The following is a 21,778-nucleotide window of genomic DNA, read 5'->3' as shown; positions in this document are numbered from 1 at the left end:
GTTAACCATATTAGAGTTTAAGTTTAAGGTTTAATAAATTTCACTTTTCTTCTTTAAACCTAAGAAAACCTGGTGTGCTCATTTCTTTGCTTTATAATTGGAAAGTGGTGAACAAGGATTCACCAAAGGGGGAGCTCAAAACACAGTGTGTTTCAAAATTAAACCCTGTTACAATAAGACCAGGTGAAGGCTGAAAAGACTCCTAGACACCTTTCTCACCTGGTCGTAACAATGGATAAGGGCAGCAGACGCATGGGAACACCATCATCAAGTTCCCCGTCAAGTCACACACCAACCTGACTTGGAAATATATCGCCGTTCCTTCACCATCACTGGGTCAAAATCCGAGAACTTCCTACCTACTTCAAGAAGGCGGGCTCACCACCACCTTCTCAAGGGCAACTAGGGACGGGCAATAAGTGCTGGCCTTGCCAGCGAAGCCCACGTCCCACAAATGAATTAATAAAATGAATGCCACAAGCTCCTGATTTGGGCATCAACATTCCACGTCACACGGTCACGCTTGCAGATACAAATTTCAATCAATAGATGCAGATTAGATGTGGCAGATCCCCCATAAATATCCCGACAGCTTCTTTCATGCTTTCTGAGGGGAACTCACTCTATCCTGACTTTCCATGGGCAACGCCACTGGGGATCCACATTAAAAAAAGCAACTTGGCCAGAAACCCTGGAGAAATAGTAGAAATGGCCATTTTGTTTGATTATGCTCCTGTGAAACGCTTTGGGACTTTTTACTATGTTAAGGGCACTTTACTAAGTTGTTGTTGTGGGCAGGGAGGTTGGGGGAGGTGGATTCCGTCGATCTTTCTCTAGAAAATCCCAGCTGAATTCCTAGATGTCAGAGTCTAATGGACAGAGCCTCTCCTTCAATAATAAGAGTTTAAGGGGAAACGTTGCCACCAGAGGGAAGACATTCAAGGGGATATTTTCCTGAGTGGTGTTCCCACTGGATCATCTGAACCCAGCAATAGTGGGACAACTGGGCGGTTCAGAGACCGACATTCTTGCTCAGAGCCAGGAAACTCTCCCCCTTGAATGTAAATTACCTCTTGTAAATATTGTGAATAAAATTACTTCGAATCATAGAATCTTACAGCACAGAAGGAGGCCACTTGGCCTGTCGTGCCTGTGCTGGCTCCTTGAAAGAGCTTTCCAATTAGAACCCACTCCTCTGCTCTTTCCTACTTCTGCCAAAAGTCCTCCAGAGGAAGCTTCGAGGAATTTTCCATGGATAGTATTGTCAGGACATGCTGAGCAGATTTCCACTGGGGTCTTTGCATCTCTCAGTAAATTATGGGGACAGTGATGGTGGTGTGTTGTCAATGTCACTGGACTAATAATCCAGCAAACCCAACCTCAAATTCTAGGAACATGGGTTCAAATCCCATCACAACAGCTGGTGGAATTTAAACTCCATTCATAAACTTTTTTAAAAATCTGGAATTGAACGCTAGTCACAGTAAAGGCGATTGTTATAAAAACCCATCTGGTTCACTAATGTCTTGTAGGGAAGGAAATCTGCTGTCCTTACCTGGTCTGGACTACACATGACTCCAGACCCACAGCAATGTGTTTGACTCTGAACTGCCCTTTGAATTCAGTTGTTAAGGGCCATTAGGGATGGGCAACAAATGCTGTCTTTGCCAGTGACATCCACATCCCAGGAATGAATAAATAAATTTTTTAAAATGTTGCGTGCATGTGTTTTTTTTCCAGGCTGCATTTGCTGACAACGCAACCACTAGGTGGCGCAGTATTAGCACATGCACAAATGCAGCCTCTTCCACTGAAATGTCACTGCGACGTTTCAGGCAGCTGCCAGTAATAAAGATGGCGCCACTCAATTTATCACAGAAAAACAACTTCTTCCCGAAAATCCCCTCAAAGGTTGCCATCGCTGCCTCCATCCCGCCCCCAACAGTCCCCCGCTCCCTCCTGCCATTGCTTCATTTGTATCATTTCTTGGATGTCTCCTGCTCAACTGTTTTGATTTTTTTTTGACAAAGACAGAACTCTGGTATGATACTGCCTTTGAAATTTGGAATGTAAAGCAACTTTCTATGGGACGGTAAAGTCAACATTTACACTGTGAAGTTTATGAAGGAAATAACTGAATTTCTGCCCCATCCCCTCCCACCCCTGCCTCCACCTCCATTTTGCAATCTCCCATTCTCACAATCCACACTTGCTACAGCCTCGCCGTTCCCACCACCCCCCCTCAGCTGCTCGCTCCAGACCTCTTCACTGCTCCCCCCTTCCCCTCCCCTTGGCTAATTGTTCCCTGCTTCCCTGCTCCTCGCCCTCCCGCTCTCCAGCCGCTCGCTCACCGCTTCCCCCCGCCCCCCCATCCCACTCTCTGGCCACTCAATCCTCGCTTCCCCTCCGCCTCCAGCCGCTAGCTCTAGGCCGCGCCACTTCCCTCCTCTCAGCCACTCGCTCCCACGTTCGAAGATTCCCCACCGCACTGCCTGAAGAAGCAAAGTGGGCCGCGACGAGTGACGGGGCGACGTAGGAGCGAGTGGCCGAGAGGAGGGAAAGCGATGCGGCCTAGAGCTAGCGGCGTGGGGGAGGGAGCGAGGAGTGGGGAGCGAGTGGCCAGAAAGTGGGGGGAAGCGGCATGTGGGGAGGAGGGGGAGAAAGCGTCAAGGTCTGGAGCGAGTGGCCAAGGAGGGAGAGCAGCCAGTGGGGCAGGAGAGAGTAGCTGAGTGGGGGGAAGCGGGCGATGAGTAGCTGATGATGTTTTCCCGCGCATGCGCCAATTAGTCCTGGCAAGACGTAGGCTGCGCATGCTCAGCATCTCACTGAGAGTAAGAGACCGTTTGCGCACGTGCACAGCTTGGAGCACTCTGATGACGTCGGCGGGCTGCTGCGTGGTCAGGAGTCACTTTGTTTTTTCTATTCATTCTGGGAATGAGTGTGTCACTGGCAAGGCCAGCTTTATTGCCCATTCTTAATTGCCCTTGCTGAGTTCTGATGAAGGGTCACAGACCTGAACCTTTCTGTTCTCAGTCCCAAGGAGCTTCACAGGAGCATTATAAAGCAAAATTTGGCACCGAACCACATAAGGAAATGTTAGGGCAGATGGCCAGACGCTTGGTCAAAGAGGTAGGTTTTAAGAGTGTCTTACAAGTGGTAGAGAGGAGGCGAGATTTAGGGAGGAAATTCCAGAGATTAGGGACAACGTAGCTGAAGGTATGGTAGCCAATTTAAAAAAATTCTTTGACGGGATGTGGGCGTCGCTGGCCAGGCCAGCATTTATTGGCCAGCCCTAATTGTCCTTGAGAAGGTGGTGGTGAGCTGCCTTCTTGAACCGCTGCAGTCCATGTGGGGTAGGTACACCCACAGTGCTGTTATGAAGGGTGTTCCAGGATTTTGACCCAGTGACAGTGAAGGTACAGTGATATAGTTCCAAGTCAGGATGGTGTATGACTTGGAGGGGATCATGCAGGTGGTGGTGTTCCCAGGCATTTGCTGCTCTTGTCCTCCTCGGCGGTGGAGGTCGTGAGTTTGGAAGGTGCTGTTGAAGGAGGCTTGGTGACTTGCTGCAATGCATCTTGTAGCTGGTACAACACTGCTGCCATTGTGCATCGTTGGTGGTGGATGAGGTGCCAATCAAGCAGGCTGCTTTGTCCTGTATGGTGTCGAGCTTCTTGAGTGTTGTTAGAGCTGCACCCATCCAAGCAATTGAGTGATTAAAATCAGGAATTTTCAAGAGACCAGATACCTGAGGGTTGTGGATCTGGAGGAGGTCACAGAGATAGGGAGGGGAAAGGCCACGGAGGAATTTGAAAACAAAGTAGAGAATTGGAGGTGTTGCTTAACCGAGAGCCAATGTAGGTCTGCGAGCACAGGGGTGATAGGAGAACAGGACCTGGTGTGAGTTAAGACACGGGCAGCAGAGTTTTGGATGACCTCAAGTTTACAAAGAATAGAATGTGGGAGAGCAACCAGGAGTGCATTGGAATAGTCAAGGCTAGAGATAATGCATGAGGCTTTCAGCAGTAGATGAGCTGAGATAGTGGTGGAGCCAGATGATGTGAGAGGTGGTAACTGGTGGTCTTAGTGACGGCATGGTTATGCGGCTGGACGCTCATCTTGGGGTCAAATTTGACACCACGGTTGAGAACAGTCTGGTTCAAGCTCAGACGGTTGCCAGGGAGAGGGATGGAGTCAGTGGTTAGGGAATGGAGTTTGCGGTGGGGAACCAAGATAATGGCTTTGCTCTTCTCAATATTTAATTGGGGAAAATTTCTGCTCTTCCAGCACTGGATAAGCAATCAAAAAATTTAGCAACAATGGAGGAGACGAGAGAGGTGGTGGTGAGAGAGAGCTGGGTGTCGTCAGCATACATGTGAAAACTAACGCTGTGCTTCAGATGTTGTCACCGAGGGGCAGCCTGCAGATGAGGTTCTGAGAGATGAGAGATAAACATCCCCGCAATAAAGGCTGGTAGTTGCACAAAACAAACCGTTTAAAACCCGAGCACTGGCAGTTGCGTGAGGAAGGTCAATCCCTGCCTGTGCTTTCTTTTCGTTTTAAATGAACTTCGGGATGGGAGCTGCACTGGCAAGGCCGGCATTTATTGCCCAGTTCTGGTTGCCCTCGAGACGAAGCACTGGCTTGCAGCGCCACCTCAGAGGGCAGTCAGGAGGCAATCACATTGGTTCACACTGGAGTCACATGTAGGCCAAACTCGGTAATGGCGGCAGATTTCATTGCCTAAAAAAGGACAATGGTGAACCAGTGTTTTTTTTTAAAACCACAATCCAATTGGCTTCATGGTCACTTCTACTCAGCCAGATTTTTATTTCCAGATTTGTTTTTCTCTTAACTGAATTCAAATTCGCAAACTGGTGGTGAGGTTTGAACTCAAGTTCTCTAGATTACTAGTACAGTAACATGACCTCACTAATAAACTGACTGGAGACGGGGGAAAGCATAAAATTGTGTGGGATGATGGTGGCCAGGGCGGCGGTGGGGAGGGAGGGGGGGGTGGTTCCCACCACCATCCCGTCTCTGCCAAAATTTAGACCGGGGTGGGAAGGCCTGTAAATGGCCACCCTCCTGCCCTTGCTGCCTAACCACATCCCTCCCATCCTCCCCGCCACTCCCCCACACACGGGACCCTTCCCGCTCTGACCTACCTGAGGTCTGGCTCCAGGGACGCTCCTTGGTCTCCGGTACAGTCACCTCCAGCAGCAGCAGCCACAGCCCACGTGGTGGCGCTGCAGCTGCTGGCCTCTGATTGGCTGGCAGTTCTCCAAAGGCGGGGCTTCCAGCGACAGGGTCCTTGATCCCACGGAAGGCCTGCCACTGTCCACCCAAGTGCCTGATTGGCACTAAACTCGGCGAGCCTGCTGGAAAAGAGGCGAGGCAGGGATCTCGGCATCAGTTTCTCCTGACGTCAAGACCCCCCCACCGCTAGGATAAAATTCCCCCCAAGAGGTGGGGCAGGGAAACACTGGGAGCAATGAAGTCAAACGGAGAGTAATTATAAGCAGGGTGTAAAGCTAGCATTCCACCCAACCCCTTGAGTTTCCCGCCTGGAGAGTTAGGATAAAATCAGTGTGACAGATCCTGAGTTCAGGCAGGCAGTTGGGTTCACACTCCTCACAGTTCAGACAACCTCGATGTAACAGCGGAGGTATCAGAAACGAGTTTCACAGTACAAGCAGAACAGAGATAGTGACCAACCTCCTATATGGAGAGCACACATCTTCATCATAAAAGGAATTGAACATCTGGAATTGCAGTTTGACCAAAGGTTTTGCTGGATAAACGTGTGAGACAATCGCTTATTAAAAGGTGTGTAGTGCATTAATAATCATTGACGCATCAAGACTCCTCCTTTGCAGTGACTGGGTGTTGGAGACACTCACCTTGTTCCTTTCTAAAAGAGTTCTCAGTCATGAAGACGGGCATCATCAGCTCTCCCACTGGTGGCTGGATCGACATATAAAACTGCCTGGTCTGAGAACTGAAAAAACACCAAGAAACACCATCAATTCCACAACAACCTCAAATGGCATTGAGTAATGACTGTCACCTTTTAATCTGGACAAAGGTGGCCCTGAGCCCAGCACCCCCACCCCCCCGCCGTTCTGGGCCGTACCTCTAGACTCTGCGCCCTGCCTCCATCATAGGACACCACCCCCCCAACCCCCTCGCCAACAGCCTCCATCCCAGTCCCTCGCTAGTCCCCATTCTGGGCACCTTCCAGCCTCCATCCTGTGCCTCCCCACCTCAGCCTCCATTCCCTGGTTTCCCCCCCTCCAACCTGCATTCTAGTCCTCCCTCCAGCCCCAGGCCCACCCCACCCCAGCCTCCATCCTGGACCTAGCCTTAGCTGCAGGACGGTCAGTAATGTTACCATTAAAGCCTAACGTCCTGTCATCGTTTCCCCATCAGGAAGCAGTTGCAGTTTAACACCTCTGGCCATGTTGACCCAAAGGTTGGTCATTTACCCACTATGACTGTTCCAACACAATCCAGGAAGGAAGCGGGGAGTCACTATGCCACCGTTGACAGTGACAAAGATTCAGAGCTCTCCAAGTTACTCTCCAGCTCCATACCTCACAGTAGGAACAACAGCCAACAACACCAACCATCTGAATCAGAAAGTGAACTTTAGTCCTGTGAGATGGCCCAAATTTCTCCAGTATCCCAGGTCTAGGACAGTATTCTAATATGCTGTGCCATCCTGTCTGTCATTAAACACACCCCTAAACCAAAGGCAGTCCTGGGACATCCTGAGGGAGTTTGTCATGCAGGGACTCACCTGCCAAGAATGAGGCATATTAATTTTGTCATATGAACATTGATTTTAAACTGTTGCTGGAACAAGGAAATGACTTGTTTAAACAGATCAGCTGTGGCTGGAAAAAACATTTGCATACTAACAGACAGTGATGAGAGGGACAAAGGGGCTATTCCCTGCTCCAATTTAATCCACAACGAGCACCAGGTATTGTCTGTAAGAAGAGACATTCCAGGGTCGGCTAAGACAAGAGAATCCACAAACAGACCAGCTAGTCACATGACTAACCTGCGTGGCAACCTGGGTTTTTCCGAACTGTACAAAGAGTTTGAGACCAGTTTGAGAAGACCGCTCCTGGCTGCTCCAATCTGTTTCTCACAAGACTCTGGACCCACTGAGGACAAATGAACCGCAAGAGAGAAAAGTCTCCTATATTGAACAAGATTTAAGAAGAATACTGGGCCCTAACGAAAAGCAAGACCTCCCTACAATCAAGGACTCCACAACGAGCTCGAAGAACAGTAACCAAAACCATTTTCAGATATTGCCTCAAACTTTTCCACTTTATTTCTTCTGCTCTTTTCTGTCTCTATCTGCATTAGTGTATCGCGTATGCATGCTAGAGTGAGCGCATTACGTATCCGTAGGCGTTAACCAAATTAGAGTTTAAGTTTAATGAAGTTCAACCTTTTTTCTTTAAACCTAAGAAAACCTGTTCGGCTAGTTTCTTTGCCTTATAATTGGAAGTTAATGAACAAGGATTCACTAAGGGGGAGCTAAAAACACTGTGTTTAAAATTAAACCCTGTTACGGTCAGACCAGGTGAAGGCTGGGAGGGAACCCTAGGCCCCTTTCTCACCTGGTCATAACAAAAAGTTAAAGGCACTGTATAAATGCAAACTCTTTCATTTAGCATGGCAAGTAGACTTTGGCTCCACTGCATTCGGAATCAGCCAATAACTCTGCAATCGTGTAACCTGTCGCCTTGTATTTTTAATAATACTGTGTTACCTACTGGACTGCTGCCTGTCTGCCTGTTGTACTTGCAGTAGATGCATTTACATCCATTACACATACAGCCCAGCGCAGGGAACTGTACATTATGTTCTTTACAAAGTCAGGTAATGGGATTCGTTTAAAGAATTATCGGGTGAACGCTAACTCAATAAATTCTTGAAACTGCTCTGGATCTTTTGTTTCATTTTCTCCCCCCTGCATTCCCGGCGTTGAAAAGGTTGTTGTTTTGCTTTTTTTTTTGGATTTTCCCACAGTGGACGGTGCGCACCGAGATCTGCCGAGGGTCCACACGTGCCGCTCTGACGACACAGGCCACCGCGGTGCCCGTCACTCACCACAGCTGGAAGTTGGCCGCTTGCGTGGAATCACAGAAGTCGATGCCCAGCGTATCCGTGACGACCTCACCAGGCAGCAGAGTCGCTGTTGAAAAGAGAAACACAGTCTTCTCAGGGTGGGTACGGAACAAAAGAAGAAAAATCGAATTGTATTTCTATTGAGCCTTTCACGACATCTCAAAGTGCTTTTCAACCAAAGTACGACTGAAATGTGGTCACTCAGTGTTGGAAATGCAGCAGCCAATTTGTGCACAGCAAGCTCCCACAAACAGCAATCTGATAATGACCAGACAATCTGCTTTAGTGACATTGATTGATGGATAAATATTGGCCAGAACACCAAGGAGCACTCTCCTGCTCTTCTGCGTGTGCCTTGGGATATTTTACATCCACCATCAGTCTCGATTCACCAGTGGACCTCTTGTAGTATTGTGTGTTGCATAGACAATCTTCAAATATGACTGATGGAAGAGTCACCACTGGAACATCTGAAGGAGTTACCTCCATTCTCAACCACTGCACCAGGGAATGGTTTTTGGGAGTGTGGGCATTAATGAAAGGGACTAAAAAGGACCGTGAGAGAGGACAAACGCTCACAGACCTGAAACGTTAACTCTGTTTCTCGCCCCACAGATGCTGCCAGATCTGCTGAATTTTTCCAGCATTTTTCTGCCTTTATCATTGAGTGAGGGACGTCGTTCCCCATTCCCCAGACTCTTACCAATCTCCTTGAATCCATGCATCCTCATTCCTGACTGCAGCTTGGGATCGCCAATGCGGAGGCTTTTGAATTCCATTTCGGAGTTATTGGTGAACTGCATCTGGACAGAGACCATGGCCTGGTCCGGGCTGAACGGCTGTCTGTTGAAGTAGTACTCCACTGACAGCCCCTCCCCCGTGATGCGGTGCAGCAGTTCATAAGTTTTCCCTCCCCCGACCGAGGGGCTCGACACCTGAAACAGACAACAACAACCAGCACCTGAATGGGGGCATCACACTGCATTTGTCAGTCTGGGGATTCGACGGGGGTAGGGAGCTCGGCTGTAGGCAGGAGTTTGGATCACGGTCCCCTCTACAGAATCAAGAACATCGGAACAGGAGAAGGCCATTCAGCCCCTCGGGCCTGCTCTGCCATTCAATTAGATCATGGCTGATCTGTACCTCAACTAGAACAAAGAACAAAGAATAGTACAGCACAGGAACAGGCCATTCGGCCCTCCAAGCCTGCGCCGATCTTGATGCCTGCCGAAACTAAAACCTTCTGCACTTCCGGGGTCCGTATCTCTCTATTCCCATCCTATTCATGTATTTGTCAAGATGCATCTTAAACGTCTCTATGGTACCTGCTTCCACCACCTCCCCCGGCAACAAGTTCCAGGCACTCACCACCCTCTGTGTAAAGAACTTGCCTCGCACATCCCCTCTAAACTTTGCTCCTCTCACCTTAAACCTATGTCCCCAGGTAACTGACTCTTCCACCCTGGGAAAAAGCTTCTGACTATCCACTCTGTCCATGCCGCTCATAACTTTGTAAACCTCTAACATGTCGCCCCTCCACCTCCGTCGTTCCAATGAAAACAATCCGAGTTTATCCAACCTCTCCTCATAGCTAATGCCCTCCAGACCAGGCAACATCCTGGTAAACCTCTTCTGTACCCTCTCCAAAGCCTCCACGTCCTTCTGGTAGTGTGGCGACCAGAATTGCATGCAATATTCTAAGTGTGGCCTAACTAAAGTTCTGTACAGCTGCAGCATGATTTGCCAATTTTTATACTCTATGCCCCGACCGATGAAGGCAAGCATGCCGTATGCCTTCTTGTCTACCTTATCCACTTGCGTTGCCACTTTCAGTGACCTGTGGACCTGTACGCCCAGTTCTTTCTGCCTGTCAATACTCCCAAGGGTTCTGCCATTTACTGTATACTTCCCACCTGCATTAGACCTTCCAAAATGCATTACCTCACATTTGTCCGGATTAAACTCCATCTGCCATTTCTCCGCCCAAGTCTCCAACCGATCTATATCCTGCTGTATCCTCTGACAATCCTCATCATTATCCGCAACTCCACCAACCTTTGTGTCATCCGCAAACATACTAATCAGACCAGCTACATTTTCCTCCAAATCATTTATATATACTTCAAAGAGCAAAGGTCCCAGCACTGATCCCTGCGGAACACCACTAGTCACATCCCTTCATTCAGAAAAGCACCCTTCCACTGCTACCTTCTGTTTTCTATGACTGAGCCAGTTCTGTATCCATCTTGCCAGCTCACCTCTGATCCTGTGTGACTTCACCTTTTGTACCAGTCTGCCATGAGGGACCTTGTCAAAGGCTTTACTGAAGTCCATATAGATAACATCCACTGCCCTTCCTTCATCAATCATCTTTGTCACTTCCTCAAAAAACTCAATCAAATTAGTGAGACATGACCTCCCCTTCACAAAACCATGCTGCCTCTTGCTAATAAGTCCATTTGTTTCCAAATGGGAGTAAATCCTGTCCCGAAGAATCCTCTCTAATAATTTCCCTACCACTGATGTAAGGCTCACCTGCCTATAATTTCCTGGATTATCCTTGCTACCCTTCTTAAACAAAGGAACAACATTGGCTATTCTCCAGTCCTCTGGGACCTCGCCTGTAGCCAATGAGGATGCAAAGATTTCTGTCAAGGCCCCAGCAATTTCTTCCCTTGCCTCCCTCAGTATTCTGGGGTAGATCCCATCAGGCCCTGGGGACTTATCTACCTTAATGCTTTGCAAGACACTCAACACCTCCTCCTTTTCGATAATGAGATGACTGAGACTATCTGCACTCCCTTCCCTAGGCTCATCATCCCCCAAGTCCTTCTCTTTGGTAAATACTGATGCAAAGTACTCATTTAGTACCTCGCCCATTTCCTCTGGCTCCACACATAGATTCCCTTCTCTGTCCTTGAGTGGGCCAACCCTTTCCCTGGTTACCCTCTTGCTCTTTTTATATGTATAAAAAGCCTTAATCCTGTTTGCCAATGACTTCTCATAACCCCTTTTAGCCCTCCTGACTCCTTGCTTAAGTTCCTTCCTACTGTCTTTATATCCCTCAAGGGATTCGTCTGTTCCTAGTTTTCCAGCCCTTACGAATGCTCCCTTTTTCTTTTTGACTAGGCTCACAATATCCCGCGTTATCCAAAGTTCCCGAAACTTGCCAAATTTATCCATCTTCCTCACAGGAATATGCTGGTCCTGGATTCTAATCAACTGACGTTTGAAAGACTCCCACATGTCAGATGTTGATTTACCCTCAAATAGCCGCCCCCAATCTAAATTCTTCAGTTCCTGCCTAATATTGTCATAATTAGCCTTCCCCCAATTTAGCAACTTCACCCGAGGGCTACTCTTATCCTTATCCACAAGTACCTTAAAACTTACGGAATTATGGTCACTGTTCCCGAAATGCTCCCCTACTGAAACTTCGACCACCTGGCCGGGCTCATTCCCCAATACCAGGTCCAGTACGGCTCCATCCCTAGTTGGACTATCTACGTATTGTTTCAAGAAGCCCTCCTGGATGCTCCTTACAAATTCTGCCCCATCCAAGCCCCTAGCACTAAGTCAATATAGGGGAAGTTAAAATCACCCACCACTACAACCCTGTTACCTTTACATCTTTCCAAAATCTGTCTACATATCTGCTCCTCTACCTCCCGCTGGCTGTTGGGAGGCCTGTAGTAAACCCCCAACATCGTGACTGCACCTTTCCTATTCCTGAGCTCCACCCATATTGCCTCGCTGCACGACCCCTCCGAGGTGTCCTCCCACAGTACAGCTGTGATATTCTCCTTAACCAGTAATGCAACTCCCCCACCCCTTTTACATCCCCCTCTATCCCGCCTGAAGCTTCTAAATCCTGGAACAACCTGCCTTTGCTATATATCCCTTGCTACCCTTAATCCCAAAAAAATCTATCCATCTCAGTCTCGGAAAGCTGATTGTCCTCCAGCATTGTCAGTCTTTTGGGGGAAGAGAGTTCCAGATTTCCACCACTCTGTGAAAAATTGTTTCCTGATTCCCCTCCTCAATGGACTGGCTCTAATTTTATAGAAGAGAAATGCAACTATCTTCCTGTCATTAATGGATCATTTAAAGAAGCACTTGGGCAGATGCTCTAAATATCTCTCGCCACCGCCAACAGAGGCACCAGCAACCAGCGGGATAGCCAGAGGAAGGGCTCCTTGTCTGATTTTCCGAAACCCCCTCCTTCCCACTCAGCCCTACACATTCAACTGGAAACCAGGCCGACAGGAAGACTGGCCTTAAACAAAAATGCCAACAGAAAAGTTGCGGGAAGAATGGATCCTGCTCGTGAGCGTCTGAAATTAAATCACCAGCCCTCTGACCCTCGAGGTACGACGACACTCACCTCGGACGGTAGGGTTGTGTCAGTCAATGTCAGTCCCTGCAGATCCAGATTGAGACTCTTGGACAATGTGTTGGGCGAGGGGCTGGTCTGGAAGGCTGGGGGTGAGCTGACTGTGAAAGAGCGAAAGGGGTGGGAGGGGGTGAAACAGAAGCAATAACTCCGGATAATTTTCACAACTATGCAACAGCTCTCAACAAACATCAGCTCGTTCCAGTGCTGACAAATTGAACGTGCGCCCCTATCTGACTGACGCAGTGCCGAGTGATGTGTGACAATACTGCTACAGGACTCATGTTCACAACTGTGACACCACCCGCACCCCCCCCACAACACACGCCCAGCTACTGATCTTGGCAAGGCAACCAGGAGAATGCCACAGAGCACGAGCTAAGTGATTCCCCACAGGGAGTTCCAGTAGGGCTATTAGACTACCGCAGGCATCCCCAATAAGCTGGACACTAGAAGGTTTGAGTTTCCGCTAAACCAGCGCAACAGATCACGGAAATTCGAATTGCGCTGGATGCAATTCGCGCTTGAAATTCTGCAAACCTTTTTACACTGGGTTGGTCAATTTTGGCTGAATTGTGCTAATTGAGCAGAAACTCCAGGTTTAGAAATGTAATAGAAAATCTAATCTGTACCACTTGTGATCACCATGTGCGAGTTGCATTGAGGGTCAGGCCCACTGTCACATCTCTGCCCATTATTCTTAACCACGTCTCTGGGAGAACACACAGTGTTAAATTTCCGTCTTCCCACCCAGGTACCCTGCATCATGTGGCAGAGTGCAGGGAGGAAAATCGGTCGGGAAGTCCTCACCTCTGTTACAGAGCCTGCCCTCTCTCTCCCTTTAATGGATGGAAAATCAAGTAGGTTCTATTCGTACTGTGTGATGCTCCCTCTCGATTGGTTAAATAAGATTTGTTTCTTTTGGTCTCTCCAGAGATCTTGGAGCCAGGAGGTCATCCGTGGTCTCTTTTGTTTTTGGACCACAGCCAAATTTGTAGCCATTCCTGGCCGTGCAGTCCCCGCACACCTTCCTGTAGTTGGGATGGAAGACAGGTCTCCCCCAAGGTCACCATCAAACTTGGCCATGAATGGGTGTAAGACAGGGTTCTGGAGAGACCTTTCTGCCCATTGCCTCTACTGCTATAAGGAATCACATGGCCTGTGTGTGACATAATTGCACACGGGAACTCCCAGCAAGACTCTGCCACGACAACGGCACTGACGTATCTAAGATAACTCCCGACATGATACCCATGACCGGAAATCTAAATCGAAACATGGCTCCAAGTAAAATGAAGTCAACAAATGGTTAAATCAAGGAAACCATGTGATCAAAATGGTAAAATGTATCAAAATTTAAAAACTAAATGTAAAAAGACATCCATAGCAAGAAGTCAATATTGTTGCTGCATGAATGAGCAAGAGTTAATCACTTGGAACTGTCCAATATTGCTCTACAACACTATGTTTCAGTACCAAGGACAGCTCCATCACAAAACCACCACATTATAGAGAGCAGGGGAAAGGGAGGGCAAACCCCAAGCCCCAGAAGGAGGTTGGGGGGGAGGGGGAAGTCCCGAGCCCAAGGAGGAAACCCCTGAATGCATAGAACAGTGGGCGGGGGGTAGGGGGAGGGAAGACCCAAGCCCAGTGGGGTGTGTGGAAGCGCGAGCCCAGGAGAAGAACACCACCACAGGCCAAGTCTCTCTAACAGAACACATCTAGAATAGCCACATCATTTTCCAAAAACAATAAAATGTTTTAAAATTCTAGGAATCCTTTTGCCAAGTCCTGTACCTGGATCTTGCATTAAACAGAACATCAAATGCTTTACCCCACGGAGTTCGGGGCAGATGATTTAAGATATAGCAAAGTGCCCCGTTAATTAGACTAAATTCAGGCAGCTTCAGATCAAAGCAATTCCTTCAAAATAGTCAAATGACTCTGAGGAGCTTGTTGCAATCCAAATAGTCATAGGGAGAAGCAGAAAGTGTGGCCTTGATGGAGTTGCCCAGATCCTGAGAATCAATTAAAAACAATCCCAAATCCCTTCTCAATAGCCTGGCAGTCGATAGGAATTATTTCTGAGCCTGGGGGGGATGGGAAATGGGCTGACGGGCTGATTGCTCGTTCAGGAGTGAAGCAAAAAGAAATTGTGGGAACAGTTAGAAGTATTCGGGCTCCTTCTGTCCCCACAAAAATCTTCAAACCCTCCCCTCCGCACCCCCCCCCCCTCAAAAACATACCCTTTCCTGAGCAACCTGCAGTTTATACGGCTGGTCTATGCTGAAGGAGCAGCATCATAGGACCCCAATGAGCGTATCCCATCTGAAACAGGCAAGTACCTAAGACACCCATGCAGAGGCCCCAGGAAAATGGCAGCCATGGCGACAGCGCTGTAGGGAGAAATGCAACCTTCGAGCCGCTACTGCCCCGTTCCTAACTAGCGGAATGAGGTCAAAATCGAGCATTTTGGCGTCAGCTTTGCATGCGCACATCTGGCAGCAAGCAGAGTCATTTCAATACAGTTCATTTAATAACCTAGAGATCCGAAGTGTCTTCAGAGTTTCAAAGGAATGGGTTCAACAGGGACAGTTTGGAATAATTTTACCGCCTTCTATTCTTGTAACTATTGAACGCAAAGGACTTACAGTCATCCAGATCAAGAAGGGAGATCTCCTTCTGTTTAGTCTCAAGTCCTCGAGGTTGTGGTTTAGTCGTGGAAGACTGAAAGAAAAGAAAATATTGAGGCATGTCATCTGCAAAAAAAAGAAGGCCAATGAGAGTTTCAGGTTTTACTTGTTTGCGTTTAATGTTCCTGTTTTCCATTTTCAGCTACTCCTCCCTCCCACATCATGCACCATTCATCAGCTTTTCTCAAAACCCTGGGTCCGAACTTGATATTTTTGGCCTAGATTTGGGGTGCTGAATTTGGATTGTCGGGTCTGAGCATGTGCAGAGTACACTAATTTCCCAAGATGCATGCTGTTGACGGGTGCTTGAGCCATTTATGATGCAACTGGGCTGTTCCACCTCAGGTAGGGGGATTGGGAGGGAGGAGTTATGGTGAGGCACTCGGAATGCTGAGGGGGGGTCGGGGGGGGGGTCGTGGAATGAACGGCCATGCTTTGTTGGCCTAAGAATCTTTTTAAAAAGTCAAATGCTGCCACGTTTTGAATCCTGAGGTTTGCCTACACCAGATTGTTCATTTAACCCCTTCCTCACCAAAACAAGTGGTTACACTGGATGACACATGTGGGCAGATGTGTACGCATCGCCTCAAATCCTAATTAAGTCTTGGTGGATGGGAATCAGAGGCAGGAACCCAAAGTTAAGTGGGCCCCACCCCAATGACTGAACCCGCCCAAGCCAGGTTATGGTATCTTTCCACTGACTGCACTGAGAACATTCAGGAATGCCACTGTCACGTTTTGTCTGATACTGCTCCTACGAAGCCCGTTGATACATTTTACAGTTAAAGGTGCTATATAAATGCAAGATTCTGCTGTTGTCGTTCCCACCAGTCCTACACGGGCCCAACTCAAGTGAAATTTGAACCAGCCGAGGACTGGCAAGCTCCTGCCAACTGTAATCTGCTCAAAGCCAGGGGACAATTAGGCCCTTAGCCCTAAAAGCAGACTTTGGAAGCAATGACAAGTCCAATGGAAGTATCCAAACTACAGTAAAATCAAAGTGTATCTTTGAAGGGAGTAGGGAGGCGAAGGGCCCAATGGGAAAGGGGACAATTTGGGTATGTGTGGTGGATGATTGGAGCCTGAGTAGGACAATTCTTTTTTCCAATTTACTCTTGAGATGCAAGTGATCCTAACAGATAATATTTGTTGGCCATCCCTATTTGGGCTGAAGGTACTAAGGGGTAAATTTCAGCCCAGGGTTGCCCTACCTGTCCACTGGATACACCAGAGATTTCCATGGCCACTTTCCTGATGTAACGGCGGAAGAGCAGAAATTCACCTCAAAGTGGCACCCGTGTGGACCGACCTTGTAGCAGGTCCGTTTTACAGACATTAATGACCAAAGTGGATGTTCAGAACATTCTAGAAACTTCCATGGTCGTTCTTTGGCACCAGCACTCAATTTACCAGATTTACTGAATTCAATTTCATAGCTTACCATAGTGGGATTTGAACTCTTGACTTATGGGTTAGTCCTGTATTTGAACCACCAGCCAGCTTACTGCATCCTTTCAATGCATCTCAACCAAAACAAACTCTTAACTGGCTCACCTTCTTCCTGCTCTTTTTACTGGTGTCCAATTCAGAGTCTTCCTCTGACTCCGACTCTGATGAGCTGTTCTCAGATGAGCTGTCCTCAGAAGAGGAGGAGGAACTCGATTCTTCCTCGTCTTTCCGTTTCCTCGCCGTCTTCTCTTCCCCTTCACTTTGCCCACTGACAAACACATCAAGGTAAACAGAGGTTATCCATCCTCCCGTCACCGAGGTTCACACACACCCTAAAAGGATCACAGGATTGAGTCCCAGTTCAGAGATCAGACGAGAGCTCTGATCAATATGAGTCACAGAGTTTATCACAGAAGATCAATCTTTAACAACAATAACCTGCACTTCTATGAAAGCAAAATACTGCAGATGCTGGAAATCTGTAATGAAAACAGAAAATGCTGGAAATACTCGGCGGCATCTGTGGAGAGAGAAACAGAGTTAACGTTTCAGACTGATGACCTTTCGTCAGAACAAAAGGCCTGACAAAAGGTCATCGACTTGCAATGTTACCTGTCTCTCTCCACAGTTGCTGCCTGACCTGCTGAGTATTTCCAGCATTTTATAGGTAGAGAGATTTTAAGAGGCAATTCCAGAGCTTGCGGCCTAAGCAGCTGAAGGCTGTTTACTTGAATAGGCCAAGTCCTGAGATTCCTGTCTTGAACAGAGGCTCACCCAAAGATGTCAACGCTGGTGCAGAACCCGGTTCATATATTAGTAAGCTTCTGGTGAGGCGCGCGCACACACACAAACAAACACAAAGTGTTCTTTTTACTCTTTCATGGGATGTAAGCATCACTGGCGGTCCAGCATTTGTTACCCATCTTGAACTGAGTGGCTTGCTAGGCCATTTCGGAGGGTGGTTAAGAGTCAACCACATTGCTGTGGATCTGGAGTGACATGTAGGCCAGACCAGGTAAGGATGGCAGATTTCCTTCCCTAAAGGGCAGTGGTGAACCAGATAGGGTCTTATGACAACCGATGATGATTTTCACAGCACCATTACTGAGACTAGCTTTCAATTCCAGATTTTTATTAATTAATTAAATTTATTAGTTAGGAGAATTTCAACTCCACCAGCTGCTGTGGCGGGATTTGAACCCCAGGGAATTAGCCTGGGCCTCTGGATCACCAGTCCAGTGTATTACCACTACACCACTGTCTCCCCTAATCCTCATCTAATTGGGTACAGTGACATGAGGGCACGTAGGACTTCCCAGTCCCCACCCGCCATCCACAGATGATCCGCAAATCTCCATTTCCTGCCGGAAGTGCAGAATATCAGAGCAGTGGATCGAGTGCTAGTTCTGGATGAATGGGGTAAGTGGGGAAAAAATCTACTCCAGTCGAATTCTACAAAATGGGACCAACCGGGTAGGGCCCTGGCCATTGAAAGGTAGGTGCAAATGTGAAGTGACTTGGGAACTGAACTGATGGCAGATGATTTGGTGCATTTTGAATTCGATAGAGTGGAGTAATGGGGAGGTTGACTTTGGGAGGCTTTGAGGTGCAGCAGAACCAGACGGAACAGAAGGCAAGCAGAGCAAAGAAGCTCCTGTTGGATGCACACTTAATGGATTTTCACAACCGTCCTCTGTCTTATTTTAACATATGTATTATTTAACTTGTTTAGTTTAAATGTTCTCCCCACAGCTGCCACACATGCCCAGAGTCCCACCTACGCACTGGTCTCATCCCCTCCCCACTCCTTTCAAAGATGAATTTTAATTTTCGTGCAATTGGAAACTTCCGTCATTCAGCTTTTTAACAAATAAGTCAGACCGATTCTACAATGCACAACCTCACCGACCTGTCCTCGCTCTCATCTCGCTTCTTGCTCTTCCCCTTGCCCGCTTTCTTCTTCTTCTCCTTGTCCGACTTGGTGTCCTCGTCGCTCCCTTCGTCACTCCCCGAGCTACTCTCGCTCTCAATTTCACTCATGCTTTCCGACTCGCTGGCAGTCGGTGACTCTGTGAAGGTTAACAGCCATTTGTTGAGAAGTGCTGGACCAGTTGGGCCGAACGGCCTGTTTCTATACTGTGAGCGTTATGAGGGGAATTTTAGCTCTCCCCCACAGTGAGTTTGGAGGCAGGGAGAGCACTTAATTGGGCGGGATTGCGGCGGGGAGGGAACCCACCACCTTCCTGCCTTCACCCCACCCCATGGATGACTTTCCCGCCCCACCGCCAACTAAGGCCCTTAAGTGGGCAAATAATGCCCAATAAGGGCCTCATCCTGCCACTGCCGGTATCAGCCCAGCAGCGGGCACGCCCGTCACCACGCGGGGAACACGCCAAACTGTACGGGTTGCTTGCCAGCTCCGGAGGGGGCGGGGTCCCTCATTCAAAGGCAATTAGTGCCTGATCGAGGGACCCGGAATCGGGAAGCGGGAGCCCACTGAGACCCAACACCCCGGCCCCCTTCCCTTGCTGCCAACCCCCCTACAACCCTTTCCCCCGGACCCCCACCCCGCAAAAGCCCTCCCGCCATGACTCTGGTCTGGGTCTCTCAACGATCCAAAGCGTCCAGAGGGTGCATTACCGACAGCAGCCACTGCATTTGTAGTGGTGCTGCTCAGTAAAAGAGCTGCTTTCAGCAGGTGGGACTTCCGTCACCGGGGTCCTCATCCCAGGGTAAACCCGCTGCTGTCCACCCAAGTGCCTAATTGGCATGTAATCTGATGGGCCTTCCCCAGCGGGGCTCTCGCCGGTTCTTTAGGCAGTGGCTGAGACCTTCATTGTCCACATAAAATCCCCCCTTTGAATTCCTCCTGATGATACGGTACAATGCTGTGGATGATGGAGGGAGATTGTGCCAACTCCTGCCCAACTCAGACCTTCCTCATCATCGAGGACAACAACCAGGTGCAGGGAACAGGAAATGACCATGCACGTCTGCCCTTTAACCTACCTGGGGAGGGGAGGGGATCAAACCCAGGGTGGCTGGAATCTGGAGCATACTGCCTGAAGGGGTGGTAGAGGCAGGAACACTCATGACATTCAAGAAGTATTTAGATCAGCACTTGAAATGCCATAACATACAAGGCTACGGGCCAAGTGCAGGGAAATGGGATTAGTTGGGATGGGTGCTTGATGGTCGGTGTAGGTGCGTTGGGCCGAATGGCCTGTTTCTGTGCTGTAAAACTCTATGACTCTATGATTCTCTATTCCTACAATGGGTGGGGCTGGGGCTGTGCCTAATTTAGGCCCAGCCTTGTTTAAAATGATAAAGTGATTCAATACAGTAGATACAGAGAAATTATTTCCTCAGCTGCAGGAACAGAACAAAGGGGGGGGGGGGGGGAGGTAGTGGCGGTCACAATCTTAAAATTCGAGTTAGGCTGTTCAGGAGTGAACTCAGGAAGCAGGGTCAAGGTAATCTGGAATTTGCTCCCTGATCAGGAGCAATAGAAATTTTCAAAACTCAGATTGACAGGATTTTATGAGGTGAGGGTATCAAGGGAAATGAGTCAAAGGCTCTGGTAAGTGTAATTGAGGTACAGATCAGCCATGATCCAATTTCAGTGGGTGGAAAAATCGACTTCCATGACTAACTTGCCCCTCATTGTACACAATTCCCCCCTGATGGGACAACGACAACACACTCAACTATCTGCTTCTCAGGCAGACTCCCAGCTTGTGCCATCCCTGTTCAGATTGTAGGCTTGTAAAGCGATGCCTCAACCCTTGTCTATTCTGCGCCAGAGTCATGCCTTTCAGAACTCCAGAGTCATCTCTTTTTGGGGCTTTTGGAAGCTTTTTGTCACAAACATTATCCTTTCTGCCTAAGAGGGCAATCGAATGGATGCGTTCTCAAGGCGAATTTTCACCCATACAGGATTTCAATTGCCCCTCCAACGTCCACAGCCTTTTTTGAGGGAGAGATTTCCAGATTTCCACCACCCTTTGTGTGAAAAGGTGTTTCCTGATTTCACTCCTGAATGGGCCAGCTCTGATTTTAAGACCGCGGCCCTGCTGCAGTTAGCAGGCTGGCACGCATAGACATGGTGAACCCACTTATTGGGCTGTGACGTGACACAAGCAAAACAGCACCAGCGTGACATCACATCAGGCGGAGTCTATCCTAAATGTTTGCTCCCAGGGTGTTTCAAACCAACAGCCGTAAAGCTTGTACAGCTCAGTAAACTGAGTTATCCTACATTTCCAGTGGATAGCAAGCACAGAATGACGCAGCATAGAAACAAGCCATTCAGCCCATCAAGCCTGTGCCAATGGTTTGCCCAATGAGGCACTCATCTGCTCACTCCCTGTACACAGGAACAGTGGGAGGCTGTTAAACCTGCTCCATCATTCAATTAAATCAATTAGAGGTAATTACCTCAATCACCGGCCTTTGCTCTATATCTATCGATACCCTTCCCCAGCGAAAATCTATCGACTTCAAATCATGAAACCTCCAACTGACCCCCAACATCCACAGCCTTTTGAGGGAGTTCTAGATTTCCACTACCCTTTGTGTGAAGGAGGGAGTGCTTCCTAAATTTGTGGCCGAGCTCTAATTTTAAGATTATGCCCTCTCCAGAGGAAATTGTTTTTTTGTATCGACTCTTATCAAATCCTTTGAATATTTTAAATACCTCAATCAGATCATCCCTCAATATCCTCGACTCAAGGTTCTATATCTTTGTCAAGCAACTAACTAATCTAATATCTAGCAACCATCGCAAACAGGTTAGCAGTTTAAGAGGCGTGCAACCAAAATAAATTCCAAACAGCAGCAGGAGGGGAAGCGGTTAAATTACAACTTCCATCGCTCGCTGGCTACATCACACATTACTCACGACTGTCTGCAGATTCGGTCGGTTCAGACTCCCCCTCCGAATCGGAATAGAATGGTTTCTCCACCTTCTCCTTTCTTTTCTCTCTGCCACTAGGTTTAGTCCATTCTGGAACCTGGAGGGAAGGGAGGATTTAAATAATCATTCAGCACAGAGTGAGAAATGGAGAGTTGAGCGATAAGACAGGCAGCAATT

General features: G+C 48.2%; 1 protein-coding gene across 3 annotated transcripts in view; it reads right to left on the bottom strand.

The window, feature by feature from the left end:
• Positions 1-21,778, bottom strand: part of LOC137350617 (AP-3 complex subunit beta-2) — a 197,088-nt gene that overhangs the window by 14,786 nt on the left and 160,524 nt on the right. For all 3 annotated transcript variants that reach the window (XM_068015359.1, XM_068015360.1, XM_068015358.1), the window contains 8 exons: positions 21,587-21,698; positions 18,596-18,755; positions 16,792-16,954; positions 15,196-15,271; positions 12,536-12,645; positions 8,855-9,086; positions 8,134-8,218; positions 5,904-6,001 (listed from right to left, as the gene is read on the bottom strand). In XM_068015359.1, the coding sequence (XP_067871460.1) occupies positions 5,904-6,001; positions 8,134-8,218; positions 8,855-9,086; positions 12,536-12,645; positions 15,196-15,271; positions 16,792-16,954; positions 18,596-18,755; positions 21,587-21,698 (1,036 nt within the window). The remainder of the gene's footprint in view (positions 1-5,903; positions 6,002-8,133; positions 8,219-8,854; positions 9,087-12,535; positions 12,646-15,195; positions 15,272-16,791; positions 16,955-18,595; positions 18,756-21,586; positions 21,699-21,778) is intronic.

The sequence above is a fragment of the Heterodontus francisci genome, chromosome 35 (assembly GCF_036365525.1).
Source record: "Heterodontus francisci isolate sHetFra1 chromosome 35, sHetFra1.hap1, whole genome shotgun sequence".
NCBI lineage: Eukaryota > Metazoa > Chordata > Chondrichthyes > Heterodontiformes > Heterodontidae > Heterodontus > Heterodontus francisci.
Note: the sequence above shows the minus strand (reverse complement) of the source record. Positions and strands in the feature narration are given on the sequence as shown.